General features: G+C 36.5%; 1 protein-coding gene across 1 annotated transcript in view; it reads left to right on the top strand.

Moving 5' to 3' along the window:
- LOC126092664 (dynein axonemal heavy chain 2) overlaps positions 1 to 21,879 on the top strand; it is a 994,477-nt gene that overhangs the window by 898,462 nt on the left and 74,136 nt on the right. The window contains exons 75-78 of the mRNA XM_049908386.1: positions 6,568 to 6,714; positions 6,930 to 7,236; positions 8,684 to 8,815; positions 9,266 to 9,350. Coding sequence (XP_049764343.1) covers positions 6,568 to 6,714; positions 6,930 to 7,236; positions 8,684 to 8,815; positions 9,266 to 9,350 — 671 coding nt within the window. The remainder of the gene's footprint in view (positions 1 to 6,567; positions 6,715 to 6,929; positions 7,237 to 8,683; positions 8,816 to 9,265; positions 9,351 to 21,879) is intronic.

The raw sequence follows: 21,879 nt of genomic DNA on the forward strand, positions 1-21,879 counted from the left end.
GGATGAAGTGGTGAAGGCAGCAGAGGATCAAGTAGGTAAAAAGACGCGGGCTAATAGAAATCCTTGGGTAACAGAAGAAATATTGAATTTAATTGATGAAAGGAGAAAATATAAAAATGCAGTAAATGAAGCAGGCAAAAAGGAATACAAACGTCTCAAAAATGAAATCGACAGGAAGTGCAAAATGGCTAAGCAGGGATGGCTAGAGGACAAATGTAAGGATGTAGAGGCTTGTCTCACTAGGGGTAAGATAGATACTGCTTACAGGAAAATTAAAGAGACCTTTGGAGAGAAGAGAACCACTTGTATGAATATCAAGAGCTCAGATGGCAACCCAGTTCTAAGCAAAGAAGGGAAAGCAGAAAGGTGGAAGGAGTATATAGAGGGTTTATACAAGGGCGATGTACTTGAGGACAATATTATGGAAATGGAAGAGGATGTAGATGAAGATGAAATGGGAGATAAGATACTGCGTGAAGAGTTTGACAGAGCACTGAAAGACCTGAGTCAAAACAAGGCCCCGGGAGTAGACAACATTCCATTAGAACTACTGATGGCCTCGGGAGAGCCAGTCATGACAAAACTCTACCATCTGGTGAGCACGATGTATGAGACAGGCGAAATACCCTCAGAATTTAAGAAGAATATAATAATTCCAATCCCAAAGAAAGCAGGTGTTGACAGATGTGAAAATTACCGAACTATCAGTTTAATAAGTCACAGCTGCAAAATACTAACGCGAATTCTTTACAAACGAATGGAAAAACTGGTAGAAGCCGACCTCGGGGAAGATCAGTTTGGATTCCGTAGAAATGTTGGAACACGTGAGGCAATACTGACCTTAAGACTTATCTTGGAAGAAAGATTAAGAAAAGGCAAACCTACATTTCTAGCATTTGTGGACTTAGAGAAAGCTTTTGACAATGTTGACTGGAATACTCTCTTTCAAATTCTGAAGGTGGCAGGGGTAAAATACAGGGAGCGAAAGGCTATTTACAATTTGTACAGAAACCAGATGGCAGTTATAAGAGTCGAGGGACATGAAAGGGAAGCAGTGGTTGGGAAAGGAGTGAGACAGGGTTGTAGCCTCTCCCCGATGTTATTCAATCTGTATATTGAGCAAGCAGTAAAGGAAACAAAAGAAAAATTCGGAGTAGGTATTAAAATTCATGGAGAAGAAGTAAAAACTTTGAGGTTCGCCGATGACATTGTAATTCTGTCAGAGACAGCAAAGGACTTGGAAGAGCAGTTGAACGGAATGGACAGTGTCTTGAAAGGAGGATATAAGATGAACATCAACAAAAGCAAAACGAGGATAATGGAATGTAGTCGAATTAAGTCGGTTGATGCTGAGGGAATTAGATTAGGAAATGAGACACTTAAAGTAGTAAAGGAGTTTTGCTATCTGGGGAGTAAAATAACCGATGATGGTCGAAGTAGAGAGGATATAAAATGTAGACTGGCAATGGCAAGGAAAGCGTTTCTCAAGAAGAGAAATTTGTTAACATCGAATATAGATTTAGGTGTCAGGAAGTCATTTCTGAAAGTATTTGTATGGAGTGTAGCCATGTATGGAAGTGAGACATGGACGGTAAATAGTTTGGACAAGAAGAGAATAGAAGCTTTCGAAATGTGGTGCTACAGAAGAATGCTGAAGATAAGGTGGGTAGATCACGTAACTAATGAGGAGGTATTGAATAGGATTGGGGAGAAGAGAAGTTTGTGGCACAACTTGACTAGAAGAAGGGATCAGTTGGTAGGACATGTTCTGAGGCATCGAGGGATCACAAATTTAGCATTGGAGGGCAGCGTGGAGGGTAAAAATCGTAGAGGGAGACCAAGAGATCAATACACTAAGCAGATTCAGAAGGATGTAGGTTGCAGTAGGTACTGGGAGATGAAGAAGCTTGCACAGGATAGAGTAGCATGGAGAGCTGCATCAAACCAGTCTCAGGACTGAAGACCACAACAACAACAACAACAATTAATTCCACTTACACAATTAGTTCAATATGAGCACTGTAACCATCAACTAGATGCTGCATCCATAAAATGATGTGATCAGCAGTTATTCACAGCAGTTCTAATGGAATCTGAGAAATGTGTTCCTGTATACTGGTCTTTAGATCAGGTAGAGCCTGAAAGTGTCCCTGATTAATATGTTCCCTTAGGATAGATATCCTAAGAGTGAAGAGTCAAAGGGATTCAAATAAGGTGATCTTGCAGGCCATGTACATGGAAAACCTCCTCTGGGGATAGCATATTTGTGGAAAGTTGCATTAAGCAGATCTTTTACTGGGCAAGTGACATGAGCTGTTTCCCCATTTTGCATGAAAACGGTGGTTTCCATGTAGCTGCATTCTTCCAAAGCAGGAATCACATGCTGTACAATGAGCTCTCGGTAATGTGCAGATGTCACTGTACATCTGACACCCTTCTGGGTGTATTCTTTTCAAAGAAGAACGGACCAAGAATAAAGATGCTTGTGAATCTGCACCACACAGACACTTTCGGCACTGGAATGGCTCTTCATGCACAACATGTGGTTTTAACAGTACCTCAGATTTGGCATGTCTGTGTGTTTGGCTGCATCCTTTAATGTAAAATGTGCCTCATCGCTCCATAGAAATTGCCAGACTACATGAGCAAATTCAGAACATTGCTGTGGATTATGAGGTTCCAGTTGCTGCACCGTCTGGATCTTGTATGGCTTTTTTTGAGTCATCAGTCTTTTCTGTCTGGTTGGAAGCAGCTGCCATGAATTCCTCTCCTGCGCCAACCTCTTCATCTCAGAGTAGCATTTGCAACACCCTGCCCTCAATTACTTGATGATATATTCTGATCTCTGTTTCCCTCAACAGATTTTACTCTCTACACCTCCCTCTAATACCATGGAAGTTATTTCCTGATATCTTAACAGATGTTGTACCATCATGTGCCTTCTTCTTGTCAGTGTTTTCCATATATTCCTTTCCTTACACAACTTTCTCGTTCCTTACCTTATCAGTCCACCTAATTTTCAACACTCTTCTTTAGCACCAAATCTCAAATGCTTCTGTTCTCATCTGTTCCGGTTTTCTCCCAGTCAGTGTTTCACTACCATATAATGCTGTGCTCCAAACGTACATTCTCAGAAATTTCTTGCTCAAATTAAGGCCTATGTTTGATACTAGTAGACTTCTCTTGACCAGGAATGCCCTTTCTGCCAGTGCTAGTCTGCTTTTGATGTCCTCTTTGCTCTGCCCGTCATTTGTTATTTTGCTGCCTAGGTGGTAGAATTCATTGACTTCATGTACTTCATGACCATCAGTCCTGATGTTAAGTTTCTAATTGGTCTCATTTTCGTATAATTCTTCTTCACGTCCATTGAGGGTAGCAATGCCATCAGCGAATCTTATCATTAATATCCTTTCTGCCTGAATTTTAATTCTCCTCTGGAACCTTTCTTTTAGTCCCATCACTGCTTCTTCAATCTATAGATTGAACAATAGGGGTGAAGACGACATCCCTGTCTTATACCCTTTTTAATGAAAGCACTTTGTTCTTGATCTTCCACTCTTATTGTTCCATCTTGACTCTTGTATATATTCTGTATTAACCATCTTTCCCTGTAGCTAACCCTATTTTTCTCAGAATTTTGGACATCTTGCAGCATTTGATATTGTCACACTTTTTCCAGGTCGGCAAATCCTATGAACATGTCTTTATTTTTCTTTTATCTTGCTGCCATTATCAACTTCAACATCAGAACTCCCTCTCTGATGCCTTTACCTTTCCTAAAGCCAAACTGATAGTCATGTAGCACATCCTCAATTCTCCTGTATATTATTCTTGTGGGCAGCGTGGATGCATGCGCTGTTAAGCTGATTTTGCGATAATTCTAGCACTTTTGGCTCTTGCAATCTTTGGAATTGTGTGGATGATGTTTTTCTGAAACTCAGGTGGTATTGTCAGACATGTATAGTTTTCGGTGTAAAATAGACTGCAAAATGTTCTATACTGTTGACCATGGGACGGACAATGATTGTGACACTGCAGAAGCACTAGCACCACCCAAGGCACATGCTGTATGGTCAGTAATAGCAACAGCAACCTCATCAATAACTTCCACTGGGATAGGATTCCTTCCTCTTCCAGGTGCCAAGCCAAGCTCACCTGTGTTTTTGAATATCATTATCATCTTCTTCAAACCATTTAATGACATTGGGCCTCTCTGCAGACCTTTCAGTCAGCAAAAGAATCTCAATGTACCACTGTAATTGCTGGCAATCATGTAAAACAATTTCACTGACAGTGAAAGGTCTGCCTTCTTGATAACTGTGCTGTTTACTCACTTTATGGCTTGCAGAATGAATGTGAGGATGTCACACCATAATATAAACTGTGTATAGTGCCAAATTTGCACCTGTTGCACCTGGTGACCAAAATTGGAATTAATTTTTTTCCAACATAAATTGGTTTCACATAGCATATTAGAATATCTACCAAGTTTCACTGCCATACAATAATTACAGCCCACACCAGACCTCTGTGAGTAGCTGCACTTTAATTATAGCCATCTGATACATTAACCCTTGTCTTTTTGGGTCACCCTCATTTTCATTTTTTATTTTCTCTTGTCACTGCAACTCTTACTCTGTGCAGTCCAAACATTGGCAATGTAGCTAACTACTGTACACAAAGGTAGTCATTGTTATTTCATTACCAGATGCCAAGTTTGTTTTGTTTGCTGATGATACAAACATTGCAATAAATAGCAAATCAAGTGTAGTCTTAGAAAGATCAGCCAATAAAATATTTGTGGACATTAATCACTGGTTCCTAGCCAATTCTTTGTCACTAAACTTTGAAAAAACACACTACATGCAGTTCAGAACTTGTAAGGGGTGTCCCAAGAGTATATGTCTAACATACGATGACAAGAAGATAGAAGAAGTGGACAGTGTTAAATTCTTGGGATTACAGCTTGATAATAAATTCAACTGGGAGGAGCACACCACAGAACTGCTGAAGCGTCTTAACAAATCTCTGTTTGCAATGCGAATTTTGTCAGACATAGGGGATATAAAAATGAAAAAGCTGGCATACTATGCTTACTTTCATTCCATAATGTCATATGGGATTATTTTTTGGGGTAATTCATCAAGCCAAGCTAAAGTTTTCTGGGCACAAAAACGTGCAATAAGAATTATATGTGGTGTGAACTCAAGAACATCATGCAGAAGCCTGTTTAGGGAACTAGGGATACTGACTACAGCTTCCCAATATATTTATTCCTTAATGAAATTTGTCATTAAAAATATATCACTTTTTCAAACCAACAGCTCAATTCATGGAATCAATACTAGAAATAAGAATAATCTTCACAAGGATTTAAAGTCACTTACTCTTGTACAAAAAGGTGTGCATTATTCAGGAATACACATTTTCAATAACTTGCCAGCAGCCATAAAGAGCTTAACAACCAATGAAATTCAGTTTAAGAGAAGCCTAAAGGATTTATTGATGGCCAACTCCTTCTACTCCATTGATGAATTTCTTAGTAAAACCAACTGATTTGTATATAAGTACAACATAACTTCTGCACAATTTCAGTGCAGTAATGTGTTCACTGAAAATTTGTGTGTGTGTGTGTGTGTGTGTGTGTGTGTGTAAGTATAATCTAACTTCTGCACCATTTCAGTGCAGTAATGTGTTCATTGTAAATAAGTATTACAGTAGTTGTATTACATGTTTATTACCTTATAAATAAATAAAAAACTTTTTTATTTTAAATTCAGTGCATTAGTATTTGTAAAATGACTCTTAGTGTTCATTAAAAAATGATGATCATTCCACTTGGGACCTGTGGAATGGTACATTAGCTTATTTGTTTTAGTTGTAAATATTTGTCATGTGTTGTTGTTTTTCTGACATGTTCCACATCCTGGAGGACCTCCTCACTACGGATCAATTGGAATGAAAGTAAATCTAATCTAATCTAATCATACCTGTAATTCATTTTTGTGCATTTCAGAACGATGGGGCACTTCTAACCATTCACATTTGTGCACACACTTATAAAACAAGAACTCCTGCTCACACACACACTCACACACACACACACACACACACACACACACACACACACAGTGAACTTCCTTCTAAATTACCAGTCATCCTACATCACTGGTACTAGCCAAGTTGTCAGTATTGGGATTTGACTGCTTTCTATGCATCTTAAGACGTGCCCAGTGTATCTAGTTGAAAAATATTAATTTTCAGATTTTTTTTTTAAATCTCTGTCATGTGTCTCCTACGTTCAGCATTTTAAAGAATGTAGCAACATTCTGTTGCTCCCTTATGTGTATAGCTTGTAAGTTTTTATTGTTTATGTACCATTACATTTTAAACATAACCCATCACTGATGAAAGGTATTTGAGTTTCTTTTGTGTCTTTTGTGTTCATTCTTGAAACAACACTACAACCATAATCTGTGGTTCATTAAAAAAACTACCCCATGTGTACCTAATGATAGGCAGTGGCATACATTTTTGAATGTACTATAGATATTTTTCATCTTTCAGGGTGGCTGTCAGATCAAGCCTGGGATAATATCACTGAACTAGATAAATTAGGAGGATTTCATGGTGTTGCTGATTCCTTTGAACAATATCCAAAAGACTGGCAAGTATGGTACACACAAAAGGAACCAGAAGACCAACCTCTGATAGGTAAATGAAGTTATATTACATTTTTATGGTGAGCAAGTCCACAATGAGTTCTGCCTTAGCCCAGCACTGCTAACTGAATTGTACATAGCCACTGACATTTTCATCGATTTTTCTTTTTTCAGTTTTAGAATATAACTACTCAAAGAATTATAGCTATACATTAAACTATGCTGGGTGTAAACAAAATTATGAAATTAATTGGCTATTTGTTACAGGTGATTGGGAAGGGGTCTGTACAAAATTTCAGCGAATGCTATTCGTGCGTTCTTTAAGACCAGATCGCATGTCATTTTGTGTGTCAGCATTTGTAGTGAACACCCTGGGTCAGCGGTTCGTGGAGCCACCTGTGCTTGATATAAAATCTGTTCTCGCTGACTCAACGCCAATGACACCTCTTATATTTGTGCTGTCACCAGGTGTTGATCCCACTGGATCTCTTATACAATTGGCAGAGTCAACAGGAATGTCTGCACGTTTTCAGAGTTTGTCACTTGGCCAAGGTCAAGCTCCAATAGCTACAAGGTTTGTAATATTACCTTGAAAAACACACACACACACACAGAGACAGAGAGAGAGAGAGGGGGGGGGGGGGGGTGGAGGATAGAGAGGTAGATAGATGATAAGGGAGGATGATTCTTTCAGCTGGAAGAACAAGGAAAAAGTTTCAGGAGTGAAGACAAAGCAAAGGAATGTCTTTGTATAGGTACTCCAAATTTCATAACAACAGTAACTTGTTTTTGCTATTGTGATTATTATTTTATAATTTAACCATTTATTCCATTTAAAATTCAACACAACTAATTTCAAAGGAGTAAAAATCAATAAATATTTAAGACAGAATTGGAGCCTCCTTACCAGCTGCTGAAGCAAGATCAACTGTACTAACTCATCTTCATCCACATACAGGTTTCAAAATATAATTGTGACCACCTGCTTAAATTCTCTGCTATAATCAGATGTCTGCCATGCCTTACGTGAGCTCAGCACTACCAACTCTGTTACTTTGCAAGAAAATGGGTAGGCACAGTATTGTTATAGTTCTTCATTAAGTAAAATTCTGTAATTAATAGCTTCTGGCCTGCAGTCTCAGTGTCATACGAACAAACATAATGGATTAAATTGCCGTAAATAAAAAGTCAGCTGTTTGTTTCTCTAATATTCATAATTTACTCAAGATTCTTGTTCTGTATATTTCTCAGAGTTTTGAAAGTGTAACATAAGTGCCAACACTGCCAACACTGCACACATTTTCATAACAATTGTGTCTTGTAGCCCTTCATGTCTCCTTCCTGATTTTCAGTGCTAAACATGGCGCACTAGCTCCAAGGTCAATACAACATTTACATTTCAATCTCTTTACTCATCATAATGAGCAATAACTATAACTAAAATATAATTTAGCATTACTGTTTTTAACAGTGCAGTTGTGCTGATACTTGTAAAGACAGCATTCCACTTTAATGTTTACTTTTCTCTAAAAGTTATTTTCAGATTTTATATATTGCTTCAATGTTAGAAAAATCCAAATAGGACTTGGTATTAGTACTTTGTGAGAATGAAGTGTTTTAGAATTTCAAAGTGAGGTGCAGTTTATGTATTTAATATTTTCTGTACCTTGCTTAAATTTATTCATATTTGTATTACCAGTTTTTTTCATGCATGGCAGACATTTGAATATTTATAAAAATAAAAAAAAATTGAGTGCTTTATATCTGCCACCAACAAAATACCATACCATTTTCACACAGCCAAAATTCATACCGCCAATCTGATGGCATGCCATTGTGATGTTATTGGTAGGTACTCTTAAACACTTCACATTTTAACACGTTTATAAGAATGTACAGATGTGAATAATTACTGTATGCAAGTACTCAGTAGTAGATCTTACACATGGAAGCTTGTATAATAAAAGTAACACACTTTTTGTTTTACTTTAAAGAAAATTAATGAGTCATTATATTTGCAGGTTAATCAAAGTTGGTGCGAGAGAAGGACACTGGGTTTTTCTTGCCAACTGTCACCTTTCACTGAGCTGGATGCCAAAGCTTGACAAAATTATTGAATTACTACAAACAGGAAAGGCTCATGAAGATTTCAGGTATGAGTATTTTTCTGATGGAACATTCTGTTTATTCATTAAAAGAATTGAATTATAAAACATAGCATTTGCAAACTGAATTTCAGGTAATTGACAATTTGTGTTATTCAAATTGTTTTGTTTGTTAATTGCAGTTTTTTATTTGTTATCTGTAAATCTAAAATTGGACTGTCTGTGTTCTCTCTCTCTCTCTCTCTCTCTCTCTCTCTCTCTCTCTCTCTCTCTCTCTCTTTCTCCCTCCCTCCTTCTTCCTCTCTCCCTGTCTGTCTCTCAGCCCCCCCCCCCTCCCCCCTTTCCCCTCTGTTTCTCAAATTTGACTTATTTCATATCCAGTGTGCTATTAAAGTATGTAATGGATCCAAATGCACCAATAAATGATGGTGATAATAGTCATGCCTTAGAAAATAACCTTTAAATATGTGTCACAAGTTTAAATTTTAATTGTTGCAGATTATGGCTCAGTTCCAGTCCTCATCCAGATTTTCCAATCTCTATTCTTCAAGCTGGCATAAAAATGACAACAGAACCTCCAAAGGTTGGTCCCAGGCAATAAGAACTCTGGTGGATTATTTTTTGGATAAATATATCAGTATGGTGGCAAATCAGTATCCAGATAACCAATAAGTATAGATTTTCAGATCTAAAATATCTAATCATCCAATAGCAGCATTAAAGTAAAATATTAATAGGTAGAAATCAACATGAAGCTGCAAAAATAAAATTTCATGTTCTCAGAAGTGGGTATTTCTCCGCAACATATGGTTATGAGGGACTAAACAAATGTTGACTAGTATCACTTGCTAGTATCACTCTGTCACTTTCTTTTGTTGCCTACTGTAAGTTGCTTGTCTCTCCTTAACATTCTGACTGATTTGTTTGCCATTATCCTACTTACTCTCTATTCAGATTTTTTTTGTACAAGGTGTAAACAATTACTGTTTACAATATGCCATGGTGGTGAAGGGGAGATCCAGATGAGCAATTACATCTAAGACACTTGTTGTCTATCAACCTGGGAAAAAGGCATGGATGCCCCATAAGACTTTTTTATCCTCATGGCCTCATATGCCACCAGATGAGTTGTGCAATTAGAAATTGTAAAACTAACATTTGTGTAAATGTTACCTATTGGTTTTGTAAGTTTTAACAGCATAAAATTAACAATTAAATCCTTTTGTTTATCTGACTCTCTTGCCATGAGATGACTGTGCTTGTAAAGATTAAGATTAGATCCAACTGAAACATGATTAGTTTTTACCTAACATATTCAGAAATCTTTTGCTGTCACAAACATATTTTAGATTGCTTCCTGACTTGATAGATCACAAGTGTGTCATATCAAACTGATCTCAACTTCCTCTAAACGATTGTGGTAGATTGCAAACTGTTATCATTTACACCCCTTATATCTTATCCCATACTTATTGCTATGGACTCTAAATTCCCAGATTCTTTTTTAAATGGTGTATATTGATGTAGGTTCTTCTTCAGTTCCTGATCCTAGCAAGAATGTCCATTTTATCAAACAAATATACAATTTTTTTGTTGAGATGTGAATAATTTAATATCTGTATTGTTGTACTCAACTTATTTCTACATATATTAGTTTTGTTTTGAAATACCTTTTGTCATTTGTTTATGCTACTGTACTTGTGAATGGGTAAATATTTATGCTTTGATGTTGAGCCATGGTCCAAATGATGTTCTTGTAGCATAATTAGTAGTTATTTCATGGTATGGTCACTTATAAAAATGAGAAACAAGTTAATGTAAATATTTTTCAGTTGTTTAAATCCATTGTTCTTTTAGAAGAGATCAATAGGTACACTCTATGAAACTCATCGTTTGAAATTCCTAGGCATGCAAATGAACAACAATTGAAGTGGCCACAGTAAATGAGTAAATTAACCAAAAACCTTAGTTCCGTTTGTTTTGTACTAGGAATGTCTCTATTGTATTAACCTACAAATGGGATAGTTAACATACTTAACATACTTTCACTCTACACTATTCTCTTGAACATACTTTCACCCTGCACTATTCTCTTGCATAATGTTCTTGGGCAATGCAGCTATGGTGAAAAAGTATTTACTGACCAGAAGCTTTCATTAAGAGTATTTTGTAAAGCTGATAATCAAACATCTTGTAAAAGCTTCTCTTGTGTAAATACATTTACTACGTTGTGACAGTTCACCCGCTTTATTTCTTCGTTTGTTGTCCTCAGTGTCGACGTACTGTGTTGCTACACTGGCTGAAAAATGGGGTGTGGAGGTACAACACTGACTACTTTAAATGATGTTGCAGACAGGTGCACAGTTGTGTTTCACAGTACTTTACTTTCACTGTTCACAACCTTCCCATATACACATTTAATATGGCCAGTGCACTGTTGTTTAACTTTTGAGAAGCCTTATTAATAGGCTGCTACAGTAGTTTACTACTGAACATTTACAAGCAGTAAAAGCCGAACCACTTAATTCACATTTCTTGAAGAATAAAAAGGTGCATATGGAAACAGACACTGTTATTGTTTTAACACATGGCCTAATTGTTTTACACCTATTTCACTGCTAAGTTGATGCATTGTTGTTGATCTAACCAAAACAGGTTTCTCTTTAGAAACTTGGCCATGGACTGACTGTCTCAGGACCAAAAATTGGGCCCTTATATATTCTCACAATAATAGGTACTGAAACTGCATATTGTTTGAAGTTTAATTTACAGAAATTACAATTAAAACTTAACTCATTAAATTAACTGAATACATAAAAAAATTGTTCTTTTTAACAGTCCCTTCTACTACAGGACTTAGGCCAAATTATTTGTTTAAATCATGAAATTAACAAATATCATTACACAAACACTACTTCTGAAAAAACTGCTAATTACTGTGGAATTAATTACGGGCTGGTTTTGCTAACTTGTTTTCCAATAGAGCCAAATAAATACTTTAAGAATACTATTAGTTGTTGCTCCATATGTTTACAATTAGTATAGATTTTATATTTGTTTATATGTCAACAATAGAATTTGTTATAAAACAATTACTGATTTCACCCTATAACAAAAGTATTAACTAAGAATAGTCAAAATAAATTACAAAATCAATTACATACATAAAAATAAGCACAAAATTAGATCTAGTATTACATTCTTTAAAACTGAGGGCCGCCAACCTTTCTCTTTTTTGAAAATGCAGAGTATACTCACGTATGTCAATAGTACTTAGATAAAATTTTAAAAAAAGAATTTAAGGAGGCAGATGGCAAAACAAGAGGGGAAGTAAAATAATCCCAGCTTGTTTCGTCACATTACCCCCTGCCCCCCCCCCCCCCCCCCCCTAATTGGATTGATCAGATAGATATTGCAAATAGCTAACTGGGCAAATATTACATATGAAATCTTATCAAAACTACAATACATATGTTTTTTCAAGTTTATAATTATATGAACTGGCCATATTATAATCCCCATATTAAGTATTTACGTACAGTGTATTGTACATTTGCATAAAATATCCACAAGTTATACTTTTAATAAAAATCAGGCATCTTCATCATAAGTGATGTCCTTTTATGGGTAAACAAAGATTACATTGTAAGATACATATCACCTGATACAAGTCCTGTCTTGATTCAGATCATAAATCCTCATAGGTTGCAAGAAGTTAAATTACACTCCGCATTGCAGTTCACTGTTTAGACAGAAAATTTCACTTGATCAATGTTTAGTATTTTTCACAAGTACTTTCACACTTTTATTGAGCTTAACACACATTCTCACTAAGCTGTCCTCACCTTCAACAGGTCCAAGTGGCAGTTAGCAAGGAAATGCACTGCAATCAGTTCTCTTGGAGGTGGTTCTCCTCCACCACAGTGCATGAAAAAACTAGACAAAATATACTACTTCAGGACACTTACTTTTTCTTCTAGCTTAAGTCTAAGAACAAATGTTACACATTAAAAATTATAGTAAATATTATATATATATATATATAGTTCTCATAACATTACAACAATTAGCACTAAAATTGACTATAGTATGAAAGGTGTTGACTACAAAAAGTTTTAAAATCAAGAACACATTACACTACAAAAGATTACTCTTAAGTCATAATTGTCTGAAACTGGTCTATACAAGGGCGATGTACTTGAGGACAATATTATGGAAATGGAAGAGGATGTAGATGAAGATGAAATGGAAGATACGATACTGCGTGAAGAGTTTGACAGAGCACTGAAAGACCTGAGTCGAAACAAGGCCTCAGGAGTAGACAACATTCCATTAGAACTACTGATGGCCTTGGGAGAGCCAGTCCTGACAAAACTCTACCATCTGGTGAGCAAGATGTACAAGACAGGCGAAATACCCTCAGACTTCAAGAAGAATATAATAATTCCAATCCCAAAGAAAGCAGGTGTTGACAGATGTGAAAATTACCAAACTATTAGTTTAATAAGTCACAGCTTCAAAATACTAACAAGAATTCTTTACAGACGAACGGACAAACTGGTAGAAGCCGACCTAGGGGAAGATCAGTTTGGATTCTGCAGAAATGTTGGAACACGTGAGGCAATACTGACCCTATGACTTATCTTAGAGCAAAGATTAAGGAAAGGCAAACCTATGTTTCTAGCATTTGTAGACTTAGAGAAAGCTTTTGATAATGTTGACTGGAATACTCTCTTTCAAATTGTAAAGGTGGCAGGGGTAAGATACAGGGAACGAAAGGCTATTTACAATTTGTACAGAAACCAGATGTGTTATAAGAGTCGAGGGGCATGAAAGGGAAGCAGTTGTTGGGAAGGGAGTGAGACAGGTTTGTAGCCTCTCCCCAATGTTATTCAATCTTTATATTGAGCAAGCAGTAAAGGAAACAAAAGAAAAATTTGGAGTAGAAATTAAAATCCATGGAGAAGAAATAAAAGCTTTGAGGTTCGCCGATGACATTGTAATTCTGTCAGAGACAGCAATGGACTTGGAAGAGCAGTTGAACGGAATGGACAGTGTCTTGAAAGGAGGATATAAGATGAACATGAACAAAAGCAAAATGAGGATATTGGAATGTATTCGAATTAAGTCTGGTGATGCTGAGGGAATTAGATTAGGAAATGAGACACTTAAAGTAGTAAAGGAGTTTTGCTATTTGGGGAGCAAAATAACTGATGATGGTCGAAGTAGAGAGGATATAAAATGTAGACTGGCAATGGCAAGGAAAGCTTTTCTGAAGAAGAAAAATTTGTTAACATTGAGTATAGATTTGAGTGTCAGGAAGTCATTTCTGAAGGTATTTGTATGGAGTGTAGCCATTTATGGAAGTGAAACATGGACAATAAATAGTTTGGACAAGAAGAGAATAGAAGCCTTCGAAATGTGGTGCTACAGAAGAATGCTGAAGATTAGATGGGTAGATCACATAACTAATGAGGAAGTATTGAATAGAATTGGGGAGAAGAGGAGTTTGTGGCACAACTTGACAAGAAGAAGGGACCAGTTGGTAGGACATTTTCTGAGGCATCAAGGGATCATAAATTTAGCATTGGAGGGCAGCGTGGAGGGTAGAAATCATAGAGGGAGACCAAGAAATGAATACACTAAGCAGACTCAGAAGGATGTAGATTGCAGTAAGTACTGGGAGATGAAGAAGCTTGCACAGTATAGGGTAGCATGGAGAGTTGCATCAAACCAGTCTCAGGACTGAAGACCACAACATGCTAAACTCTCATTCTCAGATGCATGAATTGCACAATATACACAGTACCCAATGTTGCCTAGTTCACAATTAGATCATCAATAAAGTTTGTTTGTATACAGTTATCTTGTTCATTAATCATGTCTGTCAGCACATTACTTCATTTACCTTTCTTACCTTGTTAGCTAGTGGATAGCATTCTCAAAAATTGTCCTTACTGCAGAGACAGGTTCCCTAACCATTAAGACCCTAACATTATTAATTATTTTATTATCTAATAAATAAACACCTGGCCTGCTTATCTACTGCAAAATTGACTTTACTGAAAAACACTCCACAGTAACAGATCCTTGTGCTAAGGCATGCTTAACTCTCATTGCCGATCATACAAAATTATCACTTAGAAAACTATTATCTCACTGTATTCCATCAAATTGCTTAAGATTCTAGCCTGAAGGGTGATATACATACAAACCTTGCTTATTCTTTCCACATATATTAATTGAGGCAACTATGTTTGAAGTTGTAATTCCTTACTGTTAGAAAAGGCTGTACCAAGACACACTTCTATAGGTAGATAGTTATCTCCATATACTGACTGCACCGAACACAAAAACTTCTATTATACCAGAATTAATATTAAGACCTAGTATTCAAGATGATTTTTACTGCATATTGCCTCTGCTGCTGCACCAAATCACACTAATTTCACACATGAGCTGGTTACTTCAGATGTTAATTGTCCTCCACATATGCTGGCACCTTTCATTTTCAGTTTACCTTACCTCTTTGTTTACAAATTCTGTAACCGTGGTACCAGTGTACTTCCTTCTATCCTCTTATGATTCTATTAATACAACACTAGAGAAATCTTTTTTAAAATGTTGCTATAGTACAGTATGTTAATGTTGCTGTACCAAATCACGTGACAGTCAAAGAAAGAATGTTTCTGCTTCACCTATAAACTACAGATAGGGTAGGAGAAGAGTTTGACTACTTCAGGAAACATGAAAAATGAGACAAACAGCTGGGGTAAGCATTATTGCTACAAAATGAATCCAACACAGAATGCTGAACCCCCTACTTGCTATTTGAACAAGAAATTAGTCCCAGATATTACATCAATGCTGAGATATTGAATCAGCAAGAAATTGCACCCCAACACCTGTCCTGCCAACTCCAAAGTAAATAGTACCTCTTCTAGCACACTCTTTGATAGCTTACCAGTAGCACCAATAATTTTTATTCCAGATACTTGCATTACTACTATACCCTCTGTGTTCTTAATAGATTCAAAAAATGCCTATGAATTGCCATTGAAGTCACTACCAGTGTCCAGTAAACACTTAACATCTATACCTTGTACACTTGCTGTTATTAAAGGGTGCCACACTTCCTTTTTACTTACCATGTGATCTTCTTTGTACAACAAATCCTCATTAATCCTTTCCCTGGATAAACTTTCATTCTGCTTACCAAATTGATTATCAGAAAGAAATCAATAAACATAATTCCACCTTATTACATCAGCATAAACAGCCATTGGCTAAGAATTTGCAACTGTCAGCAGATATTTTAGCTCCACCCAATTTTAACTCAGTCAGTGTGAAATGTCAGCTATCTTTATTGCATCAAAATATTCGAGGACTGAGAAATAAAATTAATGAATTAACTATCTGCATAAATGAATTAGAGTCTTCAAACCCAGCTGACATAATCTGCCTCTCTGAACATCATGTGACCACTGGTATAGAACTTTTAAGTGTTACATGGTTTAAGTTAGCATCTCACTTTTGTAGATCAGAAATGGAGAAAGGAGGAGTTGCCACATTCATCAGGAACTGTCATAAATTTAAGAACATAGACATTCATAAATTTTGCCTAGAACAGCATATGGAAGCATGTGCAACAGAATTAGATTTTCACAAAAAATCTTTCATAATATTAAGTGTATATCGAGCACCTGCAGGTAACTTTAATCTGTTTGTAAACCACCTTGAAGCTGTACTGGCCCATTTAACAACCAAAAACAAAGAAATAGTGGTTGCTGGTGATTTCAGTGTAGATTTCCTTAAAGACTCTCCCAATAAGAACTTATTTGAGTTAGTAACACTATCATTCAACTTAATTCCCACAGTAAAGTTCCCCACTAGGATAGCCACTTGCTCACAAACAGCCATTGATAATATCTTTATAGAAAAGTCCAATGAACAAAATTATATTACAAAACCAATAGTCAATGGCCTCTCAGACCATGACATGCAGTTCCTTCTGTTAAATGTTAATACTGAACAGGATATAAAATCTGTTAAATCTGAGCTCAAGAGGGTAATCAGTAAGCCAAAAATTGATTATTTTAGGACACTCCTCAGAGACATTCACTGGACTGATGTTTGCAGTGCTCATGGCATGAATGAAAAATATAACATTTTTTGCTAATAAAGTGCTTACCTTATTTGAACACTGCTTTCCCCCAAAACTTACCAAGGTTAGAGCAAAGTCTGCAAAGAAGCCATGGATTACTCAAGGAATAGGAGTATCTTGTAAAACAAAAAGAAAACTGTATCTGTCAATCCGAAACATTTCCAATGTTGATGCTATAGCACATTATAAGAAATACTGCAAAATATTAAAGACTGTAATATGGATGTCAAAGCAAATATATTACAAGGAAAAGATAGTCATATAAGATAACAAAATGAAGACAATATGGGATATAGTGAAGGAGGAGACCGGTAGAACCAGACATGAAGAGGAACAAATAGCATTAAGAGTAAATGATACATTGGTGACAGATGTGTATAGTGTTGCAGAACTTTTTAACAAACATTTTATAACTGTTACTGAAAAGATGGGGTTGTCAGGTTCGGTAGATGCTGCTATGGATTACCTTAGACCAGACATTTCAAGTAACTTCCATAATATGAATTTGATCCTCACTACCCCAACAGAAATAATGTCCATCATAAAATCTTTAAAATCAAAAACATGTAGTGGGTATGATGAAATATCAACAAAGTTAATTAAAGAATGTGATTCTGAGCTAAGTAACATATTAAGCTATCTGTGTAACCAGTCGTTTATCAGTGGAATATTTCCTGAATGGCTGAAATATGCTGAAGTTAAGCCACTGTTTAAGAAGGGAGATAAAGAAATAGCATCAAATTTCCGTCCAATTTCACTGTTGCCAACATTCTCAAAAATTTTTGAAAAAGTAATGTACAGTTGTCTTTATAACCATCTTATCTCAAATAACATACTGTCAAAGTCACAGTTTGGATTTCTAAAAGGTTCTGATATTGAGAAGGCTATCTACACTTACAGTGAAAATGTGCTTAATTCATTAGACAAAAAATTGCAGGCAACTGGTATATTTTGTGATCTGTCAAAGGCATTTGACTGTGTAAATCACAATATCCTTTTAAGTAAACTAGAATACTATAGTGTAACAGGAAATGCTGCAAAATGGTTCAAATCTTATATCTCTGGCAGGAAACAAAGGGTGTTATTAGGAAAGAGACATGTATCAAGCTATCAGGCATCATCCAACTGGGAACTAATTACATGTGGGGTCCCACAAGGTTCCATTTTGGGGCCCTTACTTTTTCTTGTGTATATCAATGACCTTTCATCAGTAACATTACCAGATGCCAAGTTTGTTTTGTTTGCCGATGATACAAACATTGCAATAAATAGCAAATCAAGTGTAGTCTTAGAAAGATCAGCCAATAAAATATTTGTGGACAATAATCACAGGTTCCTAGCCAATTCTTTGTCACTAAACTTTGAAAAAACACACTACATGCAGTTCAGAACTTGTAAGGGGTGTCCCAAGAGTATATGTCTAACATACAATGACAAGAAGATAGAAGAAGTGGACAGTGTTAAATTCTTGGGATTACAGCTTGATAATAAATTCAACTGGGAGGAGCACACCACAGAACTGCTGAAGCATCTTAACAAATCTCTGTTTGCAATGCGAATTTTGTCAGACATAGGGGATACAAAAATGAAAAAGCTGGCATACTATGCTTACTTTCATTCCATAATGTCATATGGGATTATTTTTTGGGGTAATTCATCAAGCCAAGCTAAAGTTTTCTGGGCACAAAAACGTGCAGTAAGAATTATATGTGGTGTGCACTCAAGAACATCCTGCAGAAGCCTGTTTAAGGAACTAGGGATACTAACTATAGCTTCCCAATATATTTATTCCTTAATGAAATTTGTCATTAAAAATATATCACTTTTTCAAACCAACAGCTCAATTCATGGAATCAATACTAGAAATAAGAATAATCTTCACAAGGATTTAAAGTCACTTAGTCTTGTACAAAAAGGTGTGCATTATTCAGGAATACACATTTTCAATAACTTGCCAGCAGCCATAAAAAGTTTAACAACCAATGAAATTCAGTTTAAGAGAAGCCTAAAGGATTTATTGCTGGCCAACTCCTTCTACTCCATTGATGAATTTCTTAGTAAAACCAACTGATTTGTATATAAGTACATGTTTATTACCTTATAAATAAATAAAAAACTTTTTTATTTTAAATTCAGTGCATTAGCATTTGTAAAATGACTCTTAGTGTTCATTAAAAAATGACGATCATTCCACTTGGGACCTGTGGAATGGTACATTAGCTTATTTGTTTTAGTTGTAAATATTTGTCATGTGTTGTTGTTTTTTTGACATGTTCCACATCCTGGAGTACCTCCTCACTACGGATCAATTGGAATGAAAGTAAATCTAACCTAACCTAAGTCACAGTCAAATGACAGATAGCATGGTCCTCTTCCCCATTACCACTCTCAAACTCTAACTGTTCATTAGGCCTAACATTATCCTCCTTTATTCTTTCTTTACTTAACACATTGCCTTCATTATCAATTATAAATTGAAATACCTCATCCTTATCACTACTGGATTCATCATTGCTATCATCATTATAACTGCTGTCAGACTCAGACCCACTTTCACTTTCTCTATGCTTTAGATTTTGTACCTCTTCCATCTTTTTCTCCATTTCAGTCAATTTTAAATCTACATTTTCATTTACTTTTACTGGTTTTTCCTCTACCACTACTGCACACTTGATTTCTACCTCAGTTTCTGAATCATTTTTAATCTAATCGATTTGGTTCTCAAGTTTAATCCTGTTTTCAGAACAAAATTTCCTGGCTGCCTTGACTTGATCTTTACACTGTTTTTCAGATGCCTCCACCCTTCTACTATAGTCATCGCAAAGCTTCTTTCTCTCTTCTACACATTTACTACTCATTAATGTTAATTTCTCATAAGTGTTATGTACTACTTTTTTTATCTTTTCATCACAATCTTTAGCTACTGCCTCAACCTTATTATTTAATTCTGAAAGATTAGAGCTGACTACTTGAATCCCCTTTTTAATTTCTTTCTTCAGTTCATCCTTTAAGCTCACCATGCCAGTTCTAATGCTATCAGTTTTCTTTTTGAACATGTTAATGTTTTCTTTCATACTATTTTCCATCCTACTAATGTCTTTTTTCACACTATTTTACATCCTACTAATGTCTTTTTTATACTACTAATGTCTTCTTTCATACTCATATTACTCGAACAACTCAAACTACTCATAATTTGCCTTAACATCACTTCCACTTTTCTATCTGCGATAAACTTTTGTCCTTGCTGATTTTCGCTACTAGGTTCCTTCTCCTTGAACTTAACGATTTCATCCACTTCAGTACTGTTTTCGTCCATCTCGCTCACATCATCATACAATGTACATGATGCTTTTATCCTTCAAAGTTATATTCATGTTTGATTTATAATCAATATCGTCTACAAAACCAGTCCCACTAAAGTCCTTCTGTTCATTAACAATTTAACCTTTACAGCTTTGTTCTCAGTCACACTGTCTTGATTGTTAAGGCCACTCATTAAATCTCACTTAAAATAAAACCGCTTTTGCTATGAAATTACTTTATTCTCATTCACTCGTCTTCTGCTACTCTACTGCTGTCATCTCAATCTGTACAACTGCGGCAAGTTGTAATTCTCTTGGCGAGGCATCTTGTTTATCTCCAGTCAGCTGTGTCCACCTGCATGCTGATTCCTGTACTCAGTGGCTGCTTCCACAGCAGCCCCTTGCTGATTGGCTGCTATCCTACTGTGGCCATGAAACCCCAGTGCTGATTGGCTGTATCATTTCTTCCATTTAAAACTGTACTGTAAACTATTTGAGTTCACACTTCACTGTCAATCTTCGTGAGTTCTAGTTTATTGTGCCCACAGATAATATTTCTCACGTTGGGGCAACAAATGTGATGGTTCACCCGCTTTATTTCTTTTTTGTTGTCCTCAGAGCAAACTGCCTCCGGCCAGAACAAATACGGTATATGTACAGTTACAGAACATTCCAGTACAATGATACTTGCCATTTGTGGATACTTATAGAATGTACTCGAACTGAATATAGAAATTAAAATGTTACCGATCAGGTGAGCTTTGAACTCACGACCCTCCATGCAACAGTCTAGTATCATAACCACTACACTATGGCGACTGTGCTACTCAGCTTCTTCTGCGATATTGCTCCGTCCTTAAGAGAACACGTCTTGGTGTTACATCTTCCTAGTCTGGGAAAGAGTCATCAGGCCTGCATACTCTGACTCCCAATGACTGCTGTTCGCCCTGGCAGTGATCTTCTTAGGACTTCCTTTGCTGCTATGCTCTTTGTCACCTTTCCACTTGTTGCGTGTCACTGGAGCTTTGAATTTACCCTGGGTTGCAGCATCCTTATAGGGCTTCATTCAAAGTACGTGGACTGTATCTCTGCTCTTTCAATGTCCTGTGTCGGGGCTGAAATCTTCAAATTCATAAGTAACATCAGACAACTGTTTTACAACCTTATAAGGTCCAAAGTATCACCTGAGGAGCTTCTCAGAGAGACCAGCCTTCCAAACAGCAGAGAAGATCCAGATGAGGTCACCAGGCTGGTAGACAACAGGGCAGTGGCTCAGGTCATACCTTAGGTGATAGTTTTCTTGAACCTGCAGTGTGCGGAGTTAAGCTACCTGCTGAGCTTCTTCAGCTGTGATTAACACTTAGCCAATGTAGTCGTCGTCTACGTCATGTGGATGTAACGGGAACACAGTGTCCATCCTCGTAGTTGCCTTACGCCCATGCACCAAGAAAAATGGCATAAATCCTGTGGTGTCTTGTTTGGTGGTGTTGTAGGCAGTTCATACCAGTTGTTCTGCACAACATTGACAAACACTGACAGCATGTCAGCCAAAGTCTTACTAAGGCGTTCAGTAAGCCCACTAGTTTGTGGATGGTAGGCAGTCATCATGTGATGAGTAATGTTGCACCGATGGTTTATCTCTG

This window comes from Schistocerca cancellata, chromosome 7 (assembly GCF_023864275.1).
Source record: "Schistocerca cancellata isolate TAMUIC-IGC-003103 chromosome 7, iqSchCanc2.1, whole genome shotgun sequence".
NCBI classification, from domain to species: Eukaryota; Metazoa; Arthropoda; class Insecta; order Orthoptera; family Acrididae; genus Schistocerca; species Schistocerca cancellata.